This window comes from Bos taurus, chromosome 24 (assembly GCF_002263795.3).
Source record: "Bos taurus isolate L1 Dominette 01449 registration number 42190680 breed Hereford chromosome 24, ARS-UCD2.0, whole genome shotgun sequence".
NCBI lineage: Eukaryota > Metazoa > Chordata > Mammalia > Artiodactyla > Bovidae > Bos > Bos taurus.
In genome coordinates, this window is record NC_037351.1 from 25,321,015 (window position 1) to 25,344,264 (window position 23,250).

Sequence of the window (23,250 nt, forward strand, 5' to 3'; positions counted from 1 at the left end):
CATTTTATTATTTGTTAACGTATGTTGTTGTTTACTAAGAAATTACCATTATCCAAATTATGCAAGAAGTTTTTATCTGAGGTTGTCCCTAATCTGAGTAGCCAGAAGTGGAAAAAAATTAAGCTACGTTAATCTTTTTCATGCTTCTTTCTGTAAACTTCATGGCTTTTTGATACAGCTCTGTGGTCAGAGCTACCACATAATAATGAAATTCACAGGTACCATGAATTAAGAGTGTCATTAGTATATGAAGACAGGTTGCCTACAGTCATCCTTTTTAAAGAAAATTATTTTAACTTTTCCTTTTCTCTAGTGCCCTCCTCTGCCTCCCCAAATTTGTGTTTGCAGAGCAAGTAATTTGGGTGGTATTATGGATATCTCTGAAGAAATCAAAACACAAGGAGCTGTAGCTTGTATATTTGCACGACAGAGTATTTCATGCTAATCCTATTGTCATTTTTACAGAATTAACTTGGAATAATTGTGCTACTTTTTAAAATTTGTTTGACTATTTAAAATATCATAAAAGGTTTACTATGAGAACAAAAAGATACAATACTTGTAAGGAAAAGTATGTTGTTAGGTCCTCAGTAAATGTTAATTCCCCTTAAGAAGATGAGTCCTCTGGCCAAAGCAATTCATTAAGGCTTTGTGGAATGTAGTAGTGGTGAAATGAGCTTCCAAAGAAAGTAAAGGTTTCAGAATTTGAATGTCAAAGGGTATAGGCAAAAGAGTAGTGGGTATTCCAGGAAGTAGCTGTATATATGGATAAATATTGACAAGTTAGGAGATACAAACTGAATATAGTTAGTTTGGCTACAGTGTAAAATGTGTAAAACGGGAATGAAGGTTGAATTGTAAAGTTCTCTTGTGGAGAGCCTTGAATGCCAGGTGAAAGTGTGTAATTTATCAGTACTTGGTAGGCATCCAGGAACTTTGGAACTGTTATCAGAAGAGTCATAATCAAGACGTAACTATATGATGATTACTTTCAGGTCTGTGCTCTGAATGAGTTTGAGCAGGGAAAAGGGGAGACTAATAGTTTTCTTCCGAACTGGGAGTAAAGAATTGAACTAAAGTTAGGCTAACTAGATACTCTTACATTATTGTCTTTGTTTTTTTAATAGTATAAATGGTCCTGAGAGTGAATAGGTTTTAAAAACTTTATTTGGAATTAGAGAATCATAGTGCTGGGAGAGGTTCTTAGATTAAATTTGTAATTTTTACTTCTTTAGTCACAGAATATTAAGACATACTGCAGTCATTTGTACCAGCCGATCTTTGAATGTGCGAGCCACTGTCTGCAGAAGTAATTCTCTTGAAGATGAGGAGGGCAGAGGAGGCAATATGCTAGTCTTTGTGGATGTGGAAAATACCAATACGGTAAGTTGGTTTAAAAATAAACTTTGTTTTTAATGAATTTTTTTCCTTCACAAGACAGCATAAGCTAGGAATTTAGGGAGTGTTCATTTGGAATAGAATATAAAAATATCCTACTTCTCAATTTGCTTTTGTGGCTTTATCCTTTAGTGCTTCAAATAAAAGGATCTAGTGGTATTAATATGCTGCATAGTCGTATGGTATATAGCCATACATACCACTAATTCAACCCAAAAGAGATCTTATAAAATGCTTTCTAGTCTCACCATTGAGAACGTCTTTTGATGTGATTAAATTTACAAAGTTCTATTAGGATTTCACATTCAGTAGTAACTTGATAACCCCTCACTTACACATTTCCAACAGTACCATTTCCTTTATATAAAGCATTTCAAACATTTTATTTACCATTCCTGTTTATGTACTCTAAATATAAAAATGAAAATTCTTGAAGGAAGGGAATGTGATCTTATTAAAATAGAATCTTAGCTTCAGATTGATTCAGTTTAGATACCGATTTGAATTGTTATTAATTCTGTAATGTCCTTTTTCTTTCAACTCCATAAATTTGTAAGGTTATTTCAAGTTGATTGTATTTTGGGATTCTGTTCTTTGTTGCTTTTTTGCCTTAATAAGAATGTGATAGAAAGACGAAAAAAAAATGAAAGTGCTATGGTTTTGATTAAAAATTGATAAATAATTTTTGATAAATAACTCACTATGATAGATTCTAATAACTGAATGCCTTTCAGTATTTAAAAATTTGCCACCAGAAGTATAATTAAATCTGTTTCTTGGATAGGTGATGACTTACCTGTTTTAAGAATGTTTGTGAAGGAATTTAAATAATTGCCATTCCTGAAATATATAGTGTTAATTTATTTCAGAATAAAAATTGCATCTTATGTTAACTGATAGTGACTTTGATAGCAGTGTCCTTCTCAGTAGAATATACTAAGTTAGTGCCTCTAAATCCTAAATGACTCTCTTACTTCTTTTTGATAGAGTGAAGCAGGTGTGAAGGAATTCCATATAGTACAAGTATCAAGTAGTAGTAGACACTGGAAGTTACAGAAGTCTGTAAATCTCTCTGAAAACAAAGGTTTGTGCTTTTTCCCTCTTCAGAATAAATTCTGATTATTAGTTTACTCTTTATTAGTTACTAGTTTATTAGTTTACTCTTCTTCAGAACAGTACCAGAATATAATAAGATTATTGGTGCTTTTCTTATAATTAACTTTTTTAAGCATTAAATTGTGCATTCATTACATTGCATGATTTTTAATGAAACTACCCATCTTAATCAATGATTTCCCATCTTTTTATTGCACATCTTTTCTATTTGTATATTCTTTTTTAAAAAAATTCAGTTGTGGGACTTCGCTAGTGGTCTAGTGGTTAAGACTTCACCTTCCAATGCAGTGGGTGCAGGTTTGATCCCTGATTGGGGAGCTAAGATCCCACATGTCTCGTGGCTAAAAAGCTAAAACATAAAACTGAAGCAGTACTGTAACAAATTCGATAGTGACTTTTAGAAATGATCTATCAAAAAAAAAAAAAAAAATTCGATTGTAAAAGTAGTGCTTGAGTATATGGTCACAGTCAAAATTTCAAATAGTACAGAAGCATATAGACTAGTTTCTCTTTGTTTCCTTTACTGTTGGTAAGCTGTTTTTCTGTATATAATCATACTTGTATGTTGATTGGCTTTTCTGTGTATTTCCAAACCCATATAACACTTAAAAGAACATGCACACTTGTGACATGTATTGTCTAATTGTTTTCCAAAATATTTCTATCATTTTATCATCTTGCCAGTAATATGAGAGTGCTTAGTGCTTGTCAGAATAGATTGAAGCTGGCAAAATGATACTCTTTCTAGAAAGAATTATACATGTATTTTAAAAGATTAAAAAAATGTTTTAAACCCTTAGCCTCACAGTAATCCTTATTTTTGGAATTTATACAAAGGAATTAATTCAAAATATAAGAAGATCCATATATTGAGAGCAGTTTATTTCAGGGTTATGTTTAATAGGGAAAAATTGAATGTTATCTTTAATGTGAATTAAGCTACAACTCATGTTGTCATTAAAATATATAAGCTTTTAAAATGTGTCTGTAATATAGTGGGAAAATGCATCATAGCAAACTATGTGCATATAATAATATTGATACAAATTATCCACATGGAAAAATACTGATAGGAAATGAAATGATAGCATGGTGGGGTTGTGTGCTCCCTGGCTCCCAAATTCTAAGTTTTCAAAATTTCTGTTTATCTGTATGAACATGAATTTCAGGAAAATTTAATCTTACCCTTTTAAAGAATTGAATGAGATTTGCTTCACTGAGAGAAAAGCAAAGATGTTTTTCAGTCAGTTCAGTTCCTCAGTCATGTCTGACTCTTCGCGACCCCGTGGACTGCAGCATTCCAGGCTTCCCTGTCCGACAAGAGCTCCTGGAGCTTGCTCAAACTCTTGTCCATCGAGTACGTGATGTCATCCAACCATCTCATTCTCTCTCGTCCTTTTCTTCTCTTGCCTTCCATCTTTCCCAGCATTGGGGTCTTTTCCAGTAAGTCAGTTCTTTGCATCAGGTGGCCAAAGTATTGGAGTTTAAGTTTCAGCATCAGTCCTTCCAATGAATATTCAGGACTGATTTCCTTTAGGTTTGACTGGTTGGATCTCCTTGCAGTCTAAGGGACTCTCAAGAGTCTTCTCTAGCACCACAGTTCAAAAGCATCAGTTCTTCGGCACTCAGCTTTCTTTATAGTCCAACTCTCATATCCATACATGACTACTGGAAAAACCATAGCTTTGACTATTCAGACCTTTGTTGGCAAAGTAATGTCTCTGCTTTTTAATATGCTGTCTAACGGTTGGTCATAGGTTTTATTCCAAGGAGCAAGTGTGTTTTAATTTCATGGCTGCAGTCACCATTTGCAGTGATTTTGGAGCCCAAGAAAATAAAGTCTGTCAGTGTTTCCATTGTTTCTCCATTTGCCATGAAGTGATAGGACCAGATGCCATTAAACATTATTTCTAATGATGAAATGTTTTCCAGTTTGGCTATAGAAGTCTGAGTACTGAACTAGGTTTTACCATTTTACAAACGGAGAAATATCTTTGAAATTTACTCTTTTCTTTTTCTAGACGCCAAACTTGCCAGTAGGGAGAAGGGAAAGTTTTGTTTCAAGGCAACACAATGTAAGGAAGAAGAAGGTAAATTCATTTTAGTGTCACACTTTCTTAAATGGTCATTTTCTGTTTCGTGCCAATGATATGATTAGTTTGTTCTCCTCCATTTTTTAGTTGTTACGGAGGTCTCAGAAAAATACACCTTTGCAGATATCATCTTTGGAAATGAACAGGTATGCAAGTAAACCTAATAGCATTTGATATTTAAAGTTATAGTTCTGGAGTATCTTGACTGTTTTGGCAAAATTGTTACTCTGGTAATCTCTAAATTCTTTGGTGGATGAACATGTCAGCTTTGTTGAGTTTTGCAACTGTTGTCATGTCCCAAATCAAATAAAAATGCTATATGTAGTATGCCATTTTAATTAGTAATTTAAAATTAGCTTTCTTTTAGATTGTAAGATACTCAGGAGATAAATTTAGCTCTTGGCATTAAAAAAAGGAACAGGATTATAGGAAAGAACCTACCTATTTGGAAAAGTGATCACAGTGGAACATACAGATGATGATCCCCTGGATTTGGGAATATCAAATGGTTCTGAGACCCAAATAATAAGCTGTTTGTAATTTTTTTTTTTTTGGGTAATGAGATAACTGAAAATTTTTTGTAATTTTTGTAACCAGCGAACTATGTGAACAGTGGTTTAACAGAAAAAAGTTCATGTCTGAGGGGGAAAATCTTACATATTTATTAATATTTAATAATTAACTTGGAAGCTTAACATCTGCTTAACAGAATTTATAATACAGGAAATTAAGTGTCGAGATTCTAAAGTGAAACACAGTATTCTATTAACTAGGGGAAATTCTGTAGTTCTGAGTCTGTTTAAAAGTCTTTTCCCTTATTCTCTCCCTTCAAGTGTAAAAGCCAAGTTAATGCCAATAATTTCATTTGAGTTGTGTTTCATTGGGTATCACCTAGTCTTCCAAGTATTTGATTGGGAAATACTTGTTTTTTTTAATAGTAAAACAAATTTTTAAATAGGAAAAAATAATTTAAAATTTTTCTTTTTAACAATCTACTTTTTTTAAAACTGAAGAATTGTTTACAATATTTTATTAGTTTCAAGTGTTCACAGCAAAGTGATTCAGTTATACATACATATTTATATATATGTTCTTCAGATTCTCAACAGTTAACTTCCTATTTTATTTTAATACCCATTTGTCTTCCCTGGATATTTGGAAGGTCCAAGTTAATGTCATGGCAGTATAGATTTAAGATTCAGGGTAATTTGTACCAAATATTTTAGGTGTTCAAGCATTAGGGTGGCCTTCTTATATTCAACCAAATTGATAAGAAATGTATAAGTTGTAGAAATACAAATTTTGGCAGGGTATATCTAATTGAAAACACATATAGACAAGTGATTTCCTTTTAACAGATAGTAAGTTCAGCAAGCCCATGTGCAGACTTCTTCTATAGGAGTTTATCCTCTGAATTGAAGAAACCACAAGCCCAGTCTTCGGTGCATACAGGAAAACAGTCAGTAGAGGATGTTACGAAATTAATCCAGAAGTGCAATGAGGTGGATTTGAATATTGTGGTGTTGTGGAAGGTATGTGTTGTTAAATTATTTCAGCAAGCCTTATTTATACTTGATTCTTAGGCTGAACAGTAAATGTAAGCTACTGTGTATATTTTTTCTGCTTAAATTTTCCAATTTTGAGTTTGAAAGCTGTTTTATAACTTTTTGTTAACAATTCCAGATGACTTTTTTTTTTTTTTTTTTTGCCTAAAGGAAAAAATATTCATTCAAATTAAATGACTTTATTCTGTTACTTACTACTTACAAGAGGTACTGAGAATATTGTAAAACATAAGCTCCATGAAAGCAAAGTGCTATTATTAAACTCTTTATTGTGAGCATTTTCAAACTCTGTAAAAGGAAAAATAACACCACATACCTCTAGGTACCCATTACTCAGGCTCCAGCAGCCACTAATTTGCTGCTGTTCATTTTCCACCGGTATTCCATTAGCTCCTTTACTTTATTTTTACCTTCCTTTGATTTTATTTTGTACTATATATTTTTAATGACATAATATTTCATCTGTAAAAGCATTTTGCAAACTGCTTTTCTAGCAGATGAGGACTTTCTTGTTGAATATAACCCTGCCATATGATTATCTCACTCTAATTAACAAAAAAATTATTTATAATTACCTAATTGTTGATCTCTGAAATTTTCCAGATTGTTTGAAAATACCATTTTAATTAAAAAAAAAAAACAAACAGATTGAAATGCCATCTACACATACTCATGGCAGACTGCTGCTGCTGCTGCTAAGTCGCTTCAGTTATATCCGACTCTGTGTGACCCCATAGATGGCAGCCCACCAGGCTCCCCTGTCCCTGGGATTCTCCAGGCAAGAACAATGGAGTGGGTTGCCATTTCCTTCTCCAATGCATGAAAGTGAAAAGTGAAAGTGAAGTCCCTCAGTCATGTCCGACTCCCAGCAACCCCATGGACTGCAGCCCACCAGGCTCCTCCGTCCATGGGATTTTCCAGGCAAGGGTACTGGAGTGGGGTGCCGTTGCCTTCTCTGCATGGCAGACTAGAATGAGGTAATTTAGGCATTGGTCTCCCCTAACTGAGGGTTCCATCCCAGGGTTGGGAAGTTCCCCTGGAGGAGGGCATGGCAACCCATTCCAGAGTTCTTGCCTAGAGAATCCCTACGGACAGAGAAGCCTGGTGGTTGCAAAGAGTCGGACATGACTGAAGTGACTTAGCACGCACGCAAAGTTAACTTGAACTATAATACAGAGATTTATTTCTCACAGTATACCCTTTTGTATCTTAAGTATGTGTCTTTAGAAATGATTCTACACTGAAATTTAGGACCTTGCCTAGGGATATTCACCTGAACTATGTGAAGAGGTTTTATTTTGTATTGTCCAGTACAGAGGCCTAACACTGGGACATGTTCATGGTAGATGATCAGAACGTGCATTTTAAATTAATTCAGATGTTCTAGCGTGTTCTTTTTACCAAGCTGTACATTTTTAAATCAACTTTCCTGAAACCAAGCTGGCTTTACATGAGTTCCAATAAAAGTACTTAAGCAAATTGACTCTTGTTGATTATAGAAGGTAAAGATGCTTAATGCTATAAGGATAAATTATACATTGTTACCTTGAAATCAAATGTCCTTGAAGCTTTGAGTCAAAATTCTATTTTTAGCCTCAATAGCATTGCCCCTTTATGTAAACCAACCATCCATTAAGTGTATAATAGACCTTATGCATTTGTAGCTGTCACTCCACAAACGCCTGCAATGTAACAATTGTAATATATCCGAGATAGGATCTTGAGTAATGTGTGCTGTATTCTGTACTTATTGTTGAGCCCACAGTAACCTTGGTTGGAGGGGTGAGTTTTCATTTTAAAAATCACCCTGAATGAAAATCAGCTACTATTATTGCTGATCGCATGAAGAAGAAGAAAACTACCCAAGACTGTGATGCTCCACAGTTAGGAAATGGAAGTTTGAATAGATTAAAGGATGGGATATTGTCTGGTATGTGATAAGTTTATGATTCAGCTCATTTGAGAAAGTGACTAGTAGATTTTCCTTAGTGAGGGCTCTGGATAATGCACAAAGTATCCCCTTCACTGAAAGAAAACCTGACAGTTCATATAAGTTGTGGAGTGGATGCTTAGGGAACATAGCACTCTAATAAAATACGATTCAGAAGAAAACTAAGACCTTGGACAACATTTTTGTTTAAAAAAAATTAGTTGTAAGGGGGTATGATTGAAAGTGTGAAAGTGTTACTCACTCAGTCGTGTCCAACTGTGCAACCCCATGGACTGTAGCCCCCAGGCTCCTCTGCCTATGGGATTTTCCAGGCAAGAATACTGGAGTGGGTTGCCATGCCCTTCTCCAGGCGATCTTCCTGACCCAGGGATTGAACCCCGGTCTCCTGCATGGCAGGCAGATTCTTTACCATCTGAGCCACCAGGGAAAGCCCAAGGGGGTGTAATACAGCTTATAATTATTCTTAACCAAAAATAAAGGTTTGTTTTGAAAAACGAAGACTTTGTACAGGAGAGACTGCATTATAGGGTTATGCATGATTTTTTTTGATCTCACAAGACCACTGAAAGAGATGTGTGTCCTTTGTCAGGACTTTATCAGCTGTCATATTCTCGATTAAAGATCACTTCATCAAGTATTTATTTAACTCCTCCTGCATTTCTCAGTTATGTGTGGATGGATGCTAAGCAGGCCTTGGGCCTGCCTGGGCCTTAGTGCAGCACTTCTCCAAGTGTGATCAGTGGATGGCAAATTGCCACACGTGTTAAGTATAGAAATTGAAAATAAACATTTTTGGAATGTTTATAGCATTTGACTAAGTAATTTTGAATCTGTTGAGTCTAATAGTTAAAAAAAATTGGGCTTGTCAAAAAAAAAAAGAATTTAACTATCTGTATTTGCATAATGTGATGTTAAGTATATCAGAGCCATTTAGAGATTTTATTTTCTCCAGGATAGAAGAAGTTCAAGAAGAAGAATTACATGCTGGAATGAGTTTTAATATAGATTAAATTAGGCCATTGTATAAGAAGAAAAAAAGCCTTTTTTTTTTTTTAAGCTTACGTACTTAAATTTAAGATCTCCAAGGACCTGGCATTTCCACTTACAGGATTTACAATTATACTCACTGATTTTGCTCTACTATGTGATAACTCTGGTATGTCTTAGAAGCACAAGTATAAGAAAAAGCCTTTTGCCTGTATATTGTCAATCCAGTAAAGAAAAAAGCTTGTGTTACGGTATAGCACTGTTCTTTTTGGGCTAGCTTCTTAAGCATTCTAGAGAAAATTAGGAAAGGTTTCAAGATTTGTTTCTCCAATATCCAGGCCAACTGTTTTATATTGAGGCAGAGCAGATTTTGACAGATACTTTATTGATTGAAGGAATGAATAAAAGTTAGAAATGCTGACACAGTCATGAGTATTGGTATTTGATAGATATTAGCTGTAATACCTCAACTTTCCAGCAGATTTTGCCTTGGTTACTTTTGAGGTTACTGCCAAGCAGGGGTAACGTTTTTGTGTTTTGTTCTTCTTAGGCTTATGTAGTGGAAGACAGTAAGCAGCTTATTTTGGAAGGTCAGCACCATGTTGTTCTTCGCACTATAGGAAAAGAAGCTTTTTCATATCCTCAGAAACAGGTAATGACATGCTTTAGGGCCTCCTGTGAACTTGTGGGGGGGGGTTTGTTTGATTGTTTTGCGTTTTAGAAGGTATCTGATTTCTTCAAGCTTTTATACTGAGATTTGAATTGGGGGTTGGTGGCAGAAAGCTGATTAAAATTAAAAATGAACAAATTGATTTTGAAGTTTGCTAGCCCTTAATATGGAGAAGGCAGTGGCACCCCACTCCAGTACTCTTGCCTGGAAAATCCCATGGGCAGAGGAGCCTGGAAGGCTGCCATCTATGGGGTCACTTTCACTTTTCACTTTCATGCATTGGAGAAGGAAATGGCAACCCACTCCAGTGTTCTTGCCTAGAGAATCCCAGGGACGGGGGAGCCTGGTAGGCTGCTGTCTATGAGGTCGCACAGAGTCAGACACGACTGAAGCGACTTAGCAGCAGCAGCCCTTAATAAGAGCATAAGATGCATTTGTGATCCTGGAGTTTCCTAAGATATACTCTTTATTGAATCTAGAACTCATAGTTATAAAAAGAATTGACTTGTATGAGAGGAAGGAACTATATCCTCTATCTTACCTTGCTTATTGTTCAGCAGGCCCACACCATTGCAAAACTTAATGGGACTGGTCATAGAGTGTAAAGGAGGGCCTCTGGAGTTGCGCAGCAGCTGTACTGTTTGTTTTCTCATTTCTCCTAAAATACTGTTTAATCTTATCAAAAGTTCTCATCATATATATAAATAAAATTTAAGCATATTAGTCTTGTGATTCAAAGTAAGTTGCAGACATCTGCCTATCTGCCCCCTAAATACTTGACTGAGTATTCCTGAAGACAAAGACAATCTTCTCCGTAATCACAGAAACCATTACTAATTCAGGAAGTTTAACATTGATGCAGTACTCATATATACAGTCTAAATTCAGATGTCATCGACGGTCTTAGTTATAAGACTTGGTTTGCTTTTTCCCATTCAGAATTCAGTCCAGGATCGCACACTGTGTTCACTTGTCTCTTCAGTCTCTTTTAATCTGGAACATTTTCTGAACCTTTATTTTTCAGTTACCATGTAGACATTTTTGAAGAGCCTTGGCCAGTTATTTTAATGTAAAATAATACTTTGAATATTTCTTATGATCAAATTAAAGTTACACATTTTTAACTGAAATACTTCTTAAGTGATGTTATATCCCTGTCAGTGTATTACATCAGAAGGCACATGAGAGTCTCCCCTGATGGTCCAGCAGTTAAGACTTTGCCTTTCAATGCAAGGGGTTGGTTCGATCCCTGGTTGGGGAGCTAAGATCCCTCACGCCTCAGCGCCAAAAAACCAAAGCGTAAAACAAAATGAATATTGTAACAAATTCAATAGAGACTTTAAAAATGATCCATGTCAAAAAATCTTAAAAAAAAATAAAAAGGCACTTGATATTAATTTGTGCCATTATAGGTGATGGATCATTTGATTAAGATATTACCTGCCATGTTTCTCCACAGTATTACTATTTTTCTTTTTATTTATAAGAAGAAGTAATTGTGGGGAGATAATTTGGGACTATGTAAATGTGATTTCTCATCAAAGTTAGGTATACTAGCTTTACATTCCATTGGTAATAATATAATTTGAATTGATTTTTACTTTAGTGATGACTAATGGTAATTTTCTGTTAGGTTTAATGAAGATATATTTAACCCCAAATCTGTTTTGTACTTTCAGAAAGTTTTTTTCCTCAAACTGATTTGATTAATTAAAAATCTCATTTTATTTATAAATTGTCATATTTTGATAATTTGTAACATCTCAAGGCAAGATTTTCATTTATAAAATGAAACAAAGTGTTCTCTATAAAATTTACTCATGTTATATTCCCATTTTACAAAAATACTATCTAGGGCATATCCTTTTTATTTCTCTGTATTTCACCTTTGAAATATTTGACATGATTAGCTGAGTTGGGAGATATGGCATGTTCATCATATTGAGGATAATATATATGGAGCTCAGAGACTTTAAGATTGATGACCTAGTGCAATTTACTTGCATAACTTGATAAACTTTAGCTTACTTATAAAACAGGGAGTATATCTTGCCTCTCTTGTGATGGAACTCTCTATCTTGGAGTATAACTGTCTGTCACCCTTATTGGAAAAAACTACTGTACAAATTGTCCAGCACTCACTGTGAAAATTGTTGCTGCTTTTAAGCTGACAGAGAGGGACGCTTTTGTCAGTATTCCCTCAGTAAATTAGCGTCAGGTTTTTGGTAGCCTTTTATGGCTGTTGTTCATGTGTTTGCCTCCTGGTAGGTGGTATGTAGAGATTCAGTATAGTTTAGAAGCCTCAAATAACAGCTTGTTTATCTTAGATGATTATACTATGTTAAACAATAGGATATTTTTTGAACTTTTTATTAAAGTTTAACAAAAATGCAGAAGAGTGAGTTTTCACAAATTGAAGAACACTCCAGTATAAGCAGGACCCAGATTAAGAAGGGAAACTTCAGACGTTCAGCTCCTTCTGGCTTCCAGGCACAAGTTTTTCCTCCTCCAGAGTAAACCTCTACAGTCACTTTCCTCTCACTCATAAGTTAAAAACAAATTTGAATATTGCTTTGGCAGCTGTATAAATCAAGGGTCAGCAAACTTTTTCTGAGGAAAGCTGGATAATAAACATTTCTGACTTTGCTGGCCAGAAGGTTTTTGTCAAAATTACTCATCTCTGTTGTTTAGAGTCCCAAAGCAGCCATAGCCAGTATGTAAACAAATGGATGTGGCTCTGTTTCCATAAAACTCTCTTTACAAAAACCAGAAGCAGGCTGGCTTTGGCCCATGGGATGTGGTTCGCCAGTCCTGGGTGTAGATCAGATTCCAACTAGGCTACCAGGAAATTAAAAAATGAAAATTTTCTGATGGTAAAGGAAAATGGAGAAAAAATTAATCAAGGAAGAGGACTTCCATGGTGGTCCAGTGGTTGGGAGTCTGCCTATCAATGCAGAGGACATGGGTTTGATCCTCGGTCTGGGAAGATACATGCTTGGGGACAGCTAGGCTGGTGAGCCACAACTAGTGAAGCCCATGCACCTAGAGCCTGTGCTCCACAGCAAGAGAACCCATCCAGTGAGAAGCCTGTGCACTGCAACTCTATAGAGAGTAGCCCCCACTCACTGCGGTTAGAGAAAGCACACCCACAGCAAGGAAGACCCAGTGCAGCCATAAATAAATAAGGAGAATATTTTAAAAAACTCTCGAAGCAGATGATACACAATTGAATGTCTATAGCCTAAGTACTAAGTAGTTTTATTAGATGAGAAACACAGCAACTTTTGAAATTATTATTATTGTGAACCCATTTTTACGTATGAGGAAATTAAGTCTTGAAGTATTAAATAACTATAGAACTACTATGTGAGATTTTTGGATATCAAGTTAACACTAGCACATAATAGAGAATGAATAAATGATTACAGATCCTAGTTTTTTATCCTAGGTTGTATTGCACATGATTCCTACTGTTAGTTTGTTAGTTTTTACAGCAGAAAAAGTATTGTACATGCTTTACTTTATTTCCACTGGTTTTAGCTTCTTTTGTTTTGTATCTGTTAAACCTTACTTTAAGAAGGCAGTGTTTCTATTGTTGTATTTTTTCTTTTCTCAGGAGCCACCAGAAATGGAACTATTAAAATTTTTCAGGCCAGAAAACACTACAGTTTCCTCAAGACCATCAGCAGAGCAGCTTTCTAATCTTATTAAAACGAGTCTTCACTATCCAGAATCATTTAATCATCCCTTTCGTCAAAAAAGGTTTGAGATGTATTTTTGTTAAAATTTTTCTGCAATATACACACCTGTATGTGCATGCACACACATCCACACATTTATTAATAGCATTCACACAAATATTGAAGAAATCTAGACTAATATTGAGTCTACAGAAATTGCCATTAAGTAATTTACGTGTTACTATGGTTATTATATGTTGCTACTGTAATTAATAGATGGATATTTCCTCAGCCAATTAGTTGTCAGAAGTTTTCTTTTGATGAACATATTTATCATTAAGTCAAAAAGAAAAATAGTAAATCATTTTGTTTTTGTTTTAGATACAGAATAAACCTGAGACATGACTATGGTATAGATTCATCAGTTTACGTTTAGACAGCATCATTGGCTTAAGGTTTACCAAGTGTTAAACTTTTGGGGGGTGATGTATTTATAATTTTGACAAATAGTTTGATTACATAAATTTGAGGTTCTAAAATAAAAGGTCCTAAGTCAGGTGATACTTCAAAAAGGAGCTGGTTTGCAGATATAAAACAAGATGGAGTGAAGTCTGTTAGAGCCAGTCTGTAAATTAGAATTGAAGGTGTAAATTTTGGTGAAGGCACCATGGGTAGGGGTAGGGAAGAGGTGGGATAGAACAAAAGAGAATGATGACCCATAGAACAGTGGTATTGGAGAGATGAGCTAAGGAACAAGGAGTCCATCAAGAATACTGGTTGAGAAGTAGCAGTCAAAGAATTAGGAAGACAAGACCAGTGCGTAGAAAGTGGGATCAAAGAGGTGGAGTGAGAGCAGTTCAAGGAGAAGAAAGTGGCTGCAAAAAGTCGTTTCATTGGTTCTGACGATAAAGAAATCACTCCTGATTTTGAGAAGACTCTTAACTGTATGGGGGGTGGAAGCATGACACAGTAGGTTTTGAGGAGAGATAGAGGTGGGAAGGAAGTAAGGATACTGGTGTAGACCACCAGCCTTTCAAGAAGCCTGGCTGTGAACAGGGATCAGGGAATACCCTTCAGTATTACTGTTTTCTTACTTAGAAGATACAGATTGTATTTATGGTCTTGAAGGAAATGATGGGACGCAAGAAGGGCAACAAAACCCTTAATAGATGAAAAGGTAACGCTGAAAAAAGTGGCAGGATTAGCTTTGGACAGAAAGATGAAAGTAGGGAGAAATTTTAACAAGTCTGCACATGCCTCCCTTTTAGAGAGTTTGTAGGAGCAAGGTTAAGTACTCAAAGTACTCTAGGAAATGAGAAAGGGTAGAGAATTTTTAAAAGTGAAATTTGAGGATAACTACTGAGAGGAATGAGAAGCTGGCTGAGAACACAGAGTGCTGGGCAAAACGAAGACCTTCACAGAGACTTAGGAGCATCAGAAGTATCTAAAACGTAACTTGAATGGTGCCAACCATTTTTAAACCTTTTTATTGTCAAATATAACACATTAAAAAATGAAGTTGCTCAGTTGTGTCCGACTCTTTGCGACCCCATGGACTGTAGCCCACCAGGCTCCTCCGTCCATGGGATTTTCCAGGCAAGAGTACTAGAGTGGGTTGCCATTTCCTTCTCCAGGGGATCTTCCCCATCCAGGGATCGAATCCAGGTCTCCCGCATTTTAGGCAGACACTTTACCATCTGAGCCACCAGGGAAGTATAAAACATAGAAAAGTTCTCAAAACTGAAAATGTGTGGCCACAGTGATTCTTTTCCATAAAACTAATACCAAAAAATCATCTCTAGGGAAGAAATTTAAAAATTGCTAGCAGTCTCAAGCCCCCTGTGTACTTGCCGTCCATCCCCAGTATTAGCAGTCATTTCTTTGCTCCTCTTTATAATTTTCCAACCAAGTTTACATCTCCGTATTTTGATTTTTGTGGGGTTTTTGAACTTTATTGTATAAGTGGTATTATACAGAGTTTATTCTTTTTATGCCCAGTTTCTTTCAAACTAGTTTTACTAATTAGTACATCCCCACTAGTAGTACGTGGGAGTTCCTTCTGTTGATACCTTCACCAACACTTTCTGTTGTCAGACTTCTAAAAATTTTAGCCATTTAAGTTATTTTTAAATACTTTTGGTCTTAAATCTTTGTCTGGGTCTTAATTGCTCGGTACTCAGTCTGTGTGCCTTTGACTGACAGAGGCATGCTGGTATCACTTGAGGAAATTAAAAAAAAAAAAAGGAAGATGCTTTGATCCTACTCCCAGAGATTCCCATTTGATTGGCCAAGGGTGCAGGCAGGACATCCAGAGTTCCTGAAGTTTTCTAATGTGCAGCCAAAGCTGAGGAAAGAAATGTTTTATCCCTACTGAACCTGTCTTGATTTCACACACTTCCATAGACAGTTTTGATTCCATAATATTTCATTTTACCTCACGGTTCTACTTTGTCCCTGTTTATCAAACCCTGTCCTGCATCATGTATTTCCTGAACATCTTAGATTCCATGGTGCTGCTTAGTGGTTAAAACCTGGGCTGTGTGTTAGAGGCTGGAACATGAAGGACTTCTTCGTGTGATTTTGTTAGGGTTGAAAAGCATCATAGAAACTTGGCAGTGCAGGGAAGTATGTAAAACAGGACAGATTTGATCGAACTAAAGCAGAACAGTGAGCTAAAATAAAGCATCACAGAATTCAAACTGTGCATGGAAATATGTGAAAACAAGGAAGGGTCGAGAAGGATAAGATACGGCAGTTTCTTCCAACTTGGCTGCACATTAGAATCACCTGGAGAATTTTTAAAATCTTGATGTTCAGGCCAGTTAAATCAGAACCTCTGGGAATAGGACCCAGGTGTCTGTATATTTTAAATAAATCCTCAGATTGCCACAATAATGCTTTGTGAGACACCACTCCAGAATTTAGTAGCTTATTATTCCCACGCTCATGGGTGTGCAGAGCATCGACAACTTCGATTCTCCTTCAGTCTGTGGGTTGGTTGGATTCACGTCTGTGCACATGTATTTTGGGGGTCAGTCCAAATGGGCAGCAACTAGCTGTTCTTCTCATGGCGTATCTCTGAAGTACAGAAAGTGAGCCACGTTGCAGTAGCACATTTAAAGCTTCTGCTTGCATCAGTCATTATTACTCCATTGGCCAAATAGCCTCTCCTTCACAGTCAACAAAGATGATCCCCCATCACACAGCTGGAATGTGAGGGGAGTGAATAATTGTTAAACAATAATGACCATTACCACAATAATCAGGGTTGAGAATCGGTGAATTAGAGGGTCAAATGATTGGACATTCCAGTGAAACTGAAGATCAGAAGCATAATTGAGAGAGCTGGTGATCGTGGTCAGTGAGTGGAAAAGCTGAGGAGTATTTCAGAGGTAGTTATTTTAGGTGACAAAAAAAATTCACAGTTAAGTCATGAAAGACAGATGACTGAGTTTTGAATACTCCTGGTGGTTATGGAGGTGATAGATTAAGGGTTTGAGAAGGAGCTGAATAAATTGTCTACCTAAACAGTGAAGTTCACCAAAAAGATGACAAAATTTAGGATTGAAAAGAAGAAAGCAAACTCAAGCAGAAGCTTTTAATGAATGAAACCGGAAAGATGATGTGGAAGAGAAGGCCTGTGCAGTGCTTTCTGTCTAGGTGGCAGGCCTCTGCTTGACCCACATCGTAGATGAATCAGGGGTGGGGTGGGGTGAAGCAGATGCTTCCCTCATCTTTACCCCAGATATTTCAAAATGCTTATCCCTTCACCTGCCCCAAGGAATTTCTGTTGCACTGAGTTACGTTCACTAGTTTAGTTTTGTTAGTTTGAGGGCAAAGAAAAAGAACAAAAACCTTGGAGTAGTTTATGACAAAAGTGGAGGTGTTTTTATAGGAGAGAGAGGAGGAAGAACTCAACAAGGGGTGTTAACTACATTAATGAGACATTCTGGCCTGAGATGCGGAAGATGCTGGAAGATAAACAGCATCTGTTATGGCAAGGCCTGTAGAGGCAGCTGTGTCCTCAGCCAGATTTCAGTTAAAGTGAGGTGTGGCACATAAAGAGAAGAGACTGAGGATCTGGAGGAGTGTTCTTAATGCCATGGGAAGTGGGGAGGGGCGCGACAGGAGGCGACTTGGTCATGGCAGTGGGACACAGGGCAGCAGAGGAACGAGAATACGAGAAACAACAAAGCGTCAAACTGGGGTTAGCTGCCGTCGCTCCTCACAGTAAGAAGGCGTGTTAAATAGTGTTTGTGAAGCTTTTGAACTTGTGCTAGGCATTATTGTCAGCGCTTAGCATATTTCATCTTACCAGCCACCACAAGAAACTCAAGAGATGGGTAAAGTTATTATTCCTAGGTTACAGTTGAGGAAACTGAGAAACAGAATTGTTGAGCTGACATGTGAACCCTAGCAGTCTGACTCTAGAACTCATGCTGTTAATAATACCAGATGTTAGTGGTGGGGGAATGGTTGTTAGCAGTTTGATCTTTAGGCACTGTTTTTGGCTCATCAGATGAGCATTGTAGAAAGGCTGTTGTGTGAAGCAGTGATTTTTGAAAGGTGGTCCCAGAGCAGCAGCAGTTGGGAACTTATTAGAAACGCAGATTTTGGGCCCCACCCAGCCCTTCTGAATGAGAAACTCTGGGGATGGAGCCCAGCAGTCTCTTTTATCAAGCCCTCCTGTGACTGTGGTGCAGTGTAGTGGGAGGATCACACGTCAGGTATGAGAAACACCCAGTTGAAGATTGGTTTACGTCAGAACACTAATTCAGAGGTGATTAGTAAACCAAGAGATGCAGTGACTTGAGCTCGTAAGGAATGTGAATTTTGAATGAAGTCACCAGCCTCCAGAGCTGTGTGGGAAACAGAATTGATAGGAATTTGTGACGAATAGTAGAAAGTTGGGAATGGGGGGCTAATGAGGCAGTAGCCCCCATTCCCACTTTAAAAAAAAAAAATACTTGGGATGATGCCCACGCTTTGCTGGGGAGATGAGAGTGCTATTCACTGAAACAGCGGTGGAGGAAGAAGAGGAATGAAGATAATGACTTTGGGGTTAGGAAGCATCCAGATGTTCTTATTTCTTTCACTGGAAGCATTTAGATAGAGCATGGAGGATTTGAGGCTGAAGTGGCAACACTGCTAGAGTTCCTGAGGTTTTGCTTTGAGTTACAAGTTACATGACTTGAATTTAACTTAATGAGGGGCTCTAGACTAGACCACTGTTCATTAGTTTAGGTTGTCCTCCATTCCTGTGAGAAGTTTGTGGGGAAGGTAAGGATGTAGCATGAGTTTTTGAAATTAACCTAGTTTTTGTCTAGGGAAATCTGTTATTTGCACTGTGTTTTGGAAGCGTTTCTTAGTAAGGGGATATAAAATTTTTGAGAGCATAAAATATATTATCTGAGCAGAATTTTAATATTGTATGAGCTCATAAGATTTTTTTACTGTTGTTCTTTATGTTAATAGGGTAACGTATTTTAAATAATACTATGTAACCAGGCTTCATTTGTGCATAGAGTATGTTCATTTATTATGTTCTTAATATGAACTCTGCACCAGTCTGTTCTTAGGTCCTCTTCTCTCACTCCCTGTCCTTTCTCCTGTGCTAAGTGAGATCAGAAACTAGGTTAACTGAGCAAATATGTCTACTTGAAAGGGCTTTTCTCATAACTGGCTATACAGAAATAATTCTCATAGTCTCCCAATCATGATGGCTTCTGTGCAGATTTGATAGGATAGCAAATGTCAATCTAGGCCAAGTTCTCAAAGTTAAGTAATTTTTGAGAAACACAAAGAACAGCGTTAGTTATTGGCACCTTTTCACGATTTTTTCCCCTCCATTTGTCTTTCTTAGTTGCAGTTGTTTCCTTCTGTTTTTCATTTTGGGAAATAACAACCTAGAAACATTCTGGTTATTTTTAAAGATTAGCTTTAATAAAAGGAGATAAAAATGGTTTTGTGAATGTATATATTCTAATATTTAGTATTCAAGCATTGTATTAATATGTTTTACTTCTTATTTATGTAACTCATTTAGCTTGAGTGATTTTAGAACTCAGTTTTTTTTCTTACTTGAATATAATTATTTTTGAGGATCTTATGCTGTTAGGTAACTGTAAGTTTTATGTTCAAGAAAGTGTTTTTGTTTTCAGTACCCCACTGATCTTTTTTTGGTGTTTCTTTCCCACAGCCTTTGTTTAGTACCAGTGACCCTTTTACTTTCCAATTGCTCCAAGGCCCACGTCGATGTAATAGTTGATCTTCGGCATAAAACAACAAGGTAAAGATTTGTTTAGGGCAGGTTTATTTTATAGTTAAAGATTGAGTTGAAAGTAGTTTCATATTTTGAAATTATGCAAATAATTATCTAACATAGATAGAGTTTACTCAGGCATACCGTTTTTTGTTTGGTATTAAGAAGTGTTAGCAAAGGGACTTGCCAACTCTGTGCTCCCAAGGCAGGCATCCCAGGTTCGATCCCTGGTCGGGCAACTGGATCCCACATGCCACAGCTAAGATTGAAGATCCTGTGTGCTGCAACTAAGACTTGGCACAGCCAAATAAAAAAAGAAGTGTTAGAGAAGAGTTACAGAGATTTGTCTTAGCATTTCAGTAGTCGCAAATGAAAACTGGTTTCTAAAAGCAGCAGTTCTGGCCAGAGGTGACAATTTTTATAAAAGCTTGTTGGTGATAAAGAACTCTAAACTTGAAAATGAGTAAGTTCATGATAGAAGTTTTTTTGGTCTTGTTTTGTGATTTATAAAATAATGCTGCTGCTGCTGCTGCTAAGTCGCTGCAGTCGTGTCCGATTCTGTGCAACCCCATGGACTGCAGCCTACTAGGCTCCTCCGTCCCTGGGATTCTCCAGGCAAGAACACTGAAGTGGGTTGCCATTTCCTTCGCCAGCAACAGCAAAAAAAAAAAAAAATGCAGGTCTATATTGGCAGTCCTAAGAGCTATGTGCTTTTCAGAATTCAGAAAATTTGGGATCTTTAGAAAAGCAGTGTGAAGCATATGCTGATTATTAATTACAGTATAACACTGCAAACAGGATCTGGGTCAGCTCTCTGAAATCTGAACATATTTTGTGTATCATAAATTAATTAACTAATGTCTTATTGGTAGACACTGGGTTGGTCTCCATGTTTCAATATTATAAACAGTCTAAATATTATAACCATTCTTAGATATACATTTATTTTTATGTATGGAGAACCAGGTGGTTAAAAGCTCAGGTTTGAAATCAGGTTTCCTATTTACTGGCTGCTGTTGTGAGTGTTAAATGAGATAATTCACTCTTAGCACTAAGTCTAGAACATAGTAACTGTTAATAAATGTTAGTTATAGAAATAGTAATATTAGTTATTACTATTGATGTTATTATTAATAAACAGTTGGCATCATAAATAACTTCTAGAATTAGAGTTGCTGGATGAAAGGGATGTGTTACTGGGGCTTTGGGAAAAAATTCCTGAAGAAAAAATATCCTCCAACTTACCATTTTCCTCCTCCCTTAGCCCAGAAGCTTTGGAAATCCATGGATCATTTACATGGCTGGGACAAACACAGTATAAACTTCAGCTTAAAAGCCAGGAGATTCACAGTTTGCAGCTGAAAGCATGCTTTGTCCACACGGGTGTTTATAACCTTGGAACTCCTAGGGTATTTGCCAAGTTATCGGACCAAGTCACGGTGTTTGAAACAAGTCAGCAGAGCTCCATGCCTGCCCTGATCATCATCAATAATGTGTGACACCTTACAGATTTGTACTGAAATGCACAAGAATCAGTTTTATTTTACTGGATGGGTTTTACAGCAGTATTTGAAATGCCTAACTTGTTCGGGAGGTTGGTGTCGGATCACTGCAGAATACTTTTGGTTTGTCTATTTGTTGATGATGCAAAGCACGTTGGACTGAGAATACTTAAATTCTTTTTTTGTATTTCTTTAAACCCTGGTAATAATTTACACGCTCATAATACAGAATTCAGCATATCCATGCACCTTATTAAGCCCCATCTTAAAACCAGTGTCTAAGTCTGCTGTTACAACTTACTGATGGTATATGAACATTAGGAGAGGATTTGAAGGAAGAAAAGGCCTTGTTGGCAATACTCCTTTTAAGCCATTAGTCTATAAATTCCAGCTTTACTGTGAAGTTCTATAGAGTGTCAAATACACGGTTTCTTGTCTTACTTCACACAATTCTCTAAAATCAGTTTTGAACTTTGGTTATGAGTCTTCATACTTCAGTATCTGGTCGTTCCTATGGCTTATACATAACTTTGTAAAAAGAAAAAAATTTTTTTCTGATGCTTTGAATATAGTTTTGAAAGGAGTTGACTTCCCCCCCTCTCATTCATCTCAGCATAGAGTGCACTATTTCACAATATGAGATTTTTGTCATTTAAATTATCATATTCTTTATTATGTAACTTTAACAATTGAGTTGATCTGTTTAAAATATAAATCTACTCAAGTTAATTAAAAATAAGCTTTTCAAAAATGTATTATATTTATAACAAATGTACTGTAAATAGAATAAAGACATGCTATTCACTGTATAGATTTATTAGATGCCTTTTAAAAAAAATTCTGAGAACTTAATATATTCTTTATTCAAAATCAATGCCAACCATATTATTATAGCAGGTAGCAGATCAGTTTCCTGAGAAAGTGTTACCTTTGTTTCCAAAAGTGAAGAACAGTCTTTGTTCCTACAGCCCTTGCTGGCTGTGCTATAAATGAGCAAATGCATTTTGTCTTTAAATGTGTCATGTCTGATACCCAGTTACAACTTTGATAATCCTGTCATATCTTGGAAGAAAGGAAGATCAATGCTAATTGACACTGTTGTGTCAATAACCACAGTGCAGACTCTGATGCTGGTTATGGAGGACTAGCTAATGTAGCTCTCCTGCTGAAGAAAAGCAAAACGTCAGAACGAAATCAAAGAAAATGTTTTACTGCTAAAAACAAAGCGTTGTCAATATGGTTTGTTATTAGAAGACTGGAATCCAGGAGAAGTCTAGAGAGATGAGACTTGGGCCTACTTTGCCTTGGGAGGTTTGACCACGTAGGAAGAAGCAGCTGAGAAGTGGAGCCTACAGTTGACTTACTTTAAGACAAGAAGTATAGGTCAGGAGGACTATTTGAAACTGAAGGAAGGAGAGAAAAAGGATGGAAAGTAGGCCCCCAGAAGATAAGAAACCTACTGGATTCTGTAAGAAAGTCTTATATATTTATTTGGAGTCTGAGAAAGGGGAGAGGATAGGGCAGAAGCAGTATAGGATTTGAGAATTTTCCGAGATGGACAAGTTACAGCTTCAAGTAGTTCAGTAAATCCCAGACAACATAAATAAAAAGGAACCTGTATCCAGATGCATTGTAGTGAAACTTCTGGAATTTAAAGACGAGGAGAACCTGTCCTGAGTACAGAAGACAAAACTTACCATTTGCTACCATGAGCAAATGGTAGCAGTAATTCAACTGATAGCAGATTTCTGAACAAAAATAGTGAAAGCCAGAAGATAGTTCCTTTCAGTCCTTTGAAGATACTAAGCCTGAATTCTAAACGACGAGGCTACCTGTCACGGGAAGTGAAACAAAGATATTTTCAGACAAAACCAGAGAGTTTACTTCCTTCCTGGTGACTGAGGATAATGGTGTGTGTGTGTGGGTGTACATACGTATGTGTGTACCTGCATGCACATATGCTCCATCATGTCTGACTCTTTGCAACCCCATGGACTGTATCCCACCAGGTGCCTCTGTCCATGGG

General features: G+C 36.6%; 1 protein-coding gene across 3 annotated transcripts in view; it reads left to right on the forward strand.

The window, feature by feature from the left end:
* The window catches only part of TRAPPC8 (trafficking protein particle complex subunit 8), an 83,449-nt gene extending 61,416 nt beyond the window's left edge, over positions 1-22,033 (forward strand). For all 3 annotated transcript variants that reach the window (XM_024984432.2, XM_024984433.2, XM_024984435.2), the window contains 9 exons: positions 1,236-1,383; positions 2,386-2,482; positions 4,536-4,604; positions 4,695-4,753; positions 5,966-6,139; positions 9,661-9,762; positions 13,397-13,542; positions 19,660-19,749; positions 20,987-22,033. In XM_024984432.2, coding sequence (XP_024840200.1) covers positions 1,236-1,383; positions 2,386-2,482; positions 4,536-4,604; positions 4,695-4,753; positions 5,966-6,139; positions 9,661-9,762; positions 13,397-13,542; positions 19,660-19,749; positions 20,987-21,221 — 1,120 coding nt within the window. In that variant the 3' untranslated portion in view covers positions 21,222-22,033. The remainder of the gene's footprint in view (positions 1-1,235; positions 1,384-2,385; positions 2,483-4,535; positions 4,605-4,694; positions 4,754-5,965; positions 6,140-9,660; positions 9,763-13,396; positions 13,543-19,659; positions 19,750-20,986) is intronic.
* The last annotated feature ends 1,217 nt before the right edge of the window (positions 22,034-23,250 follow it).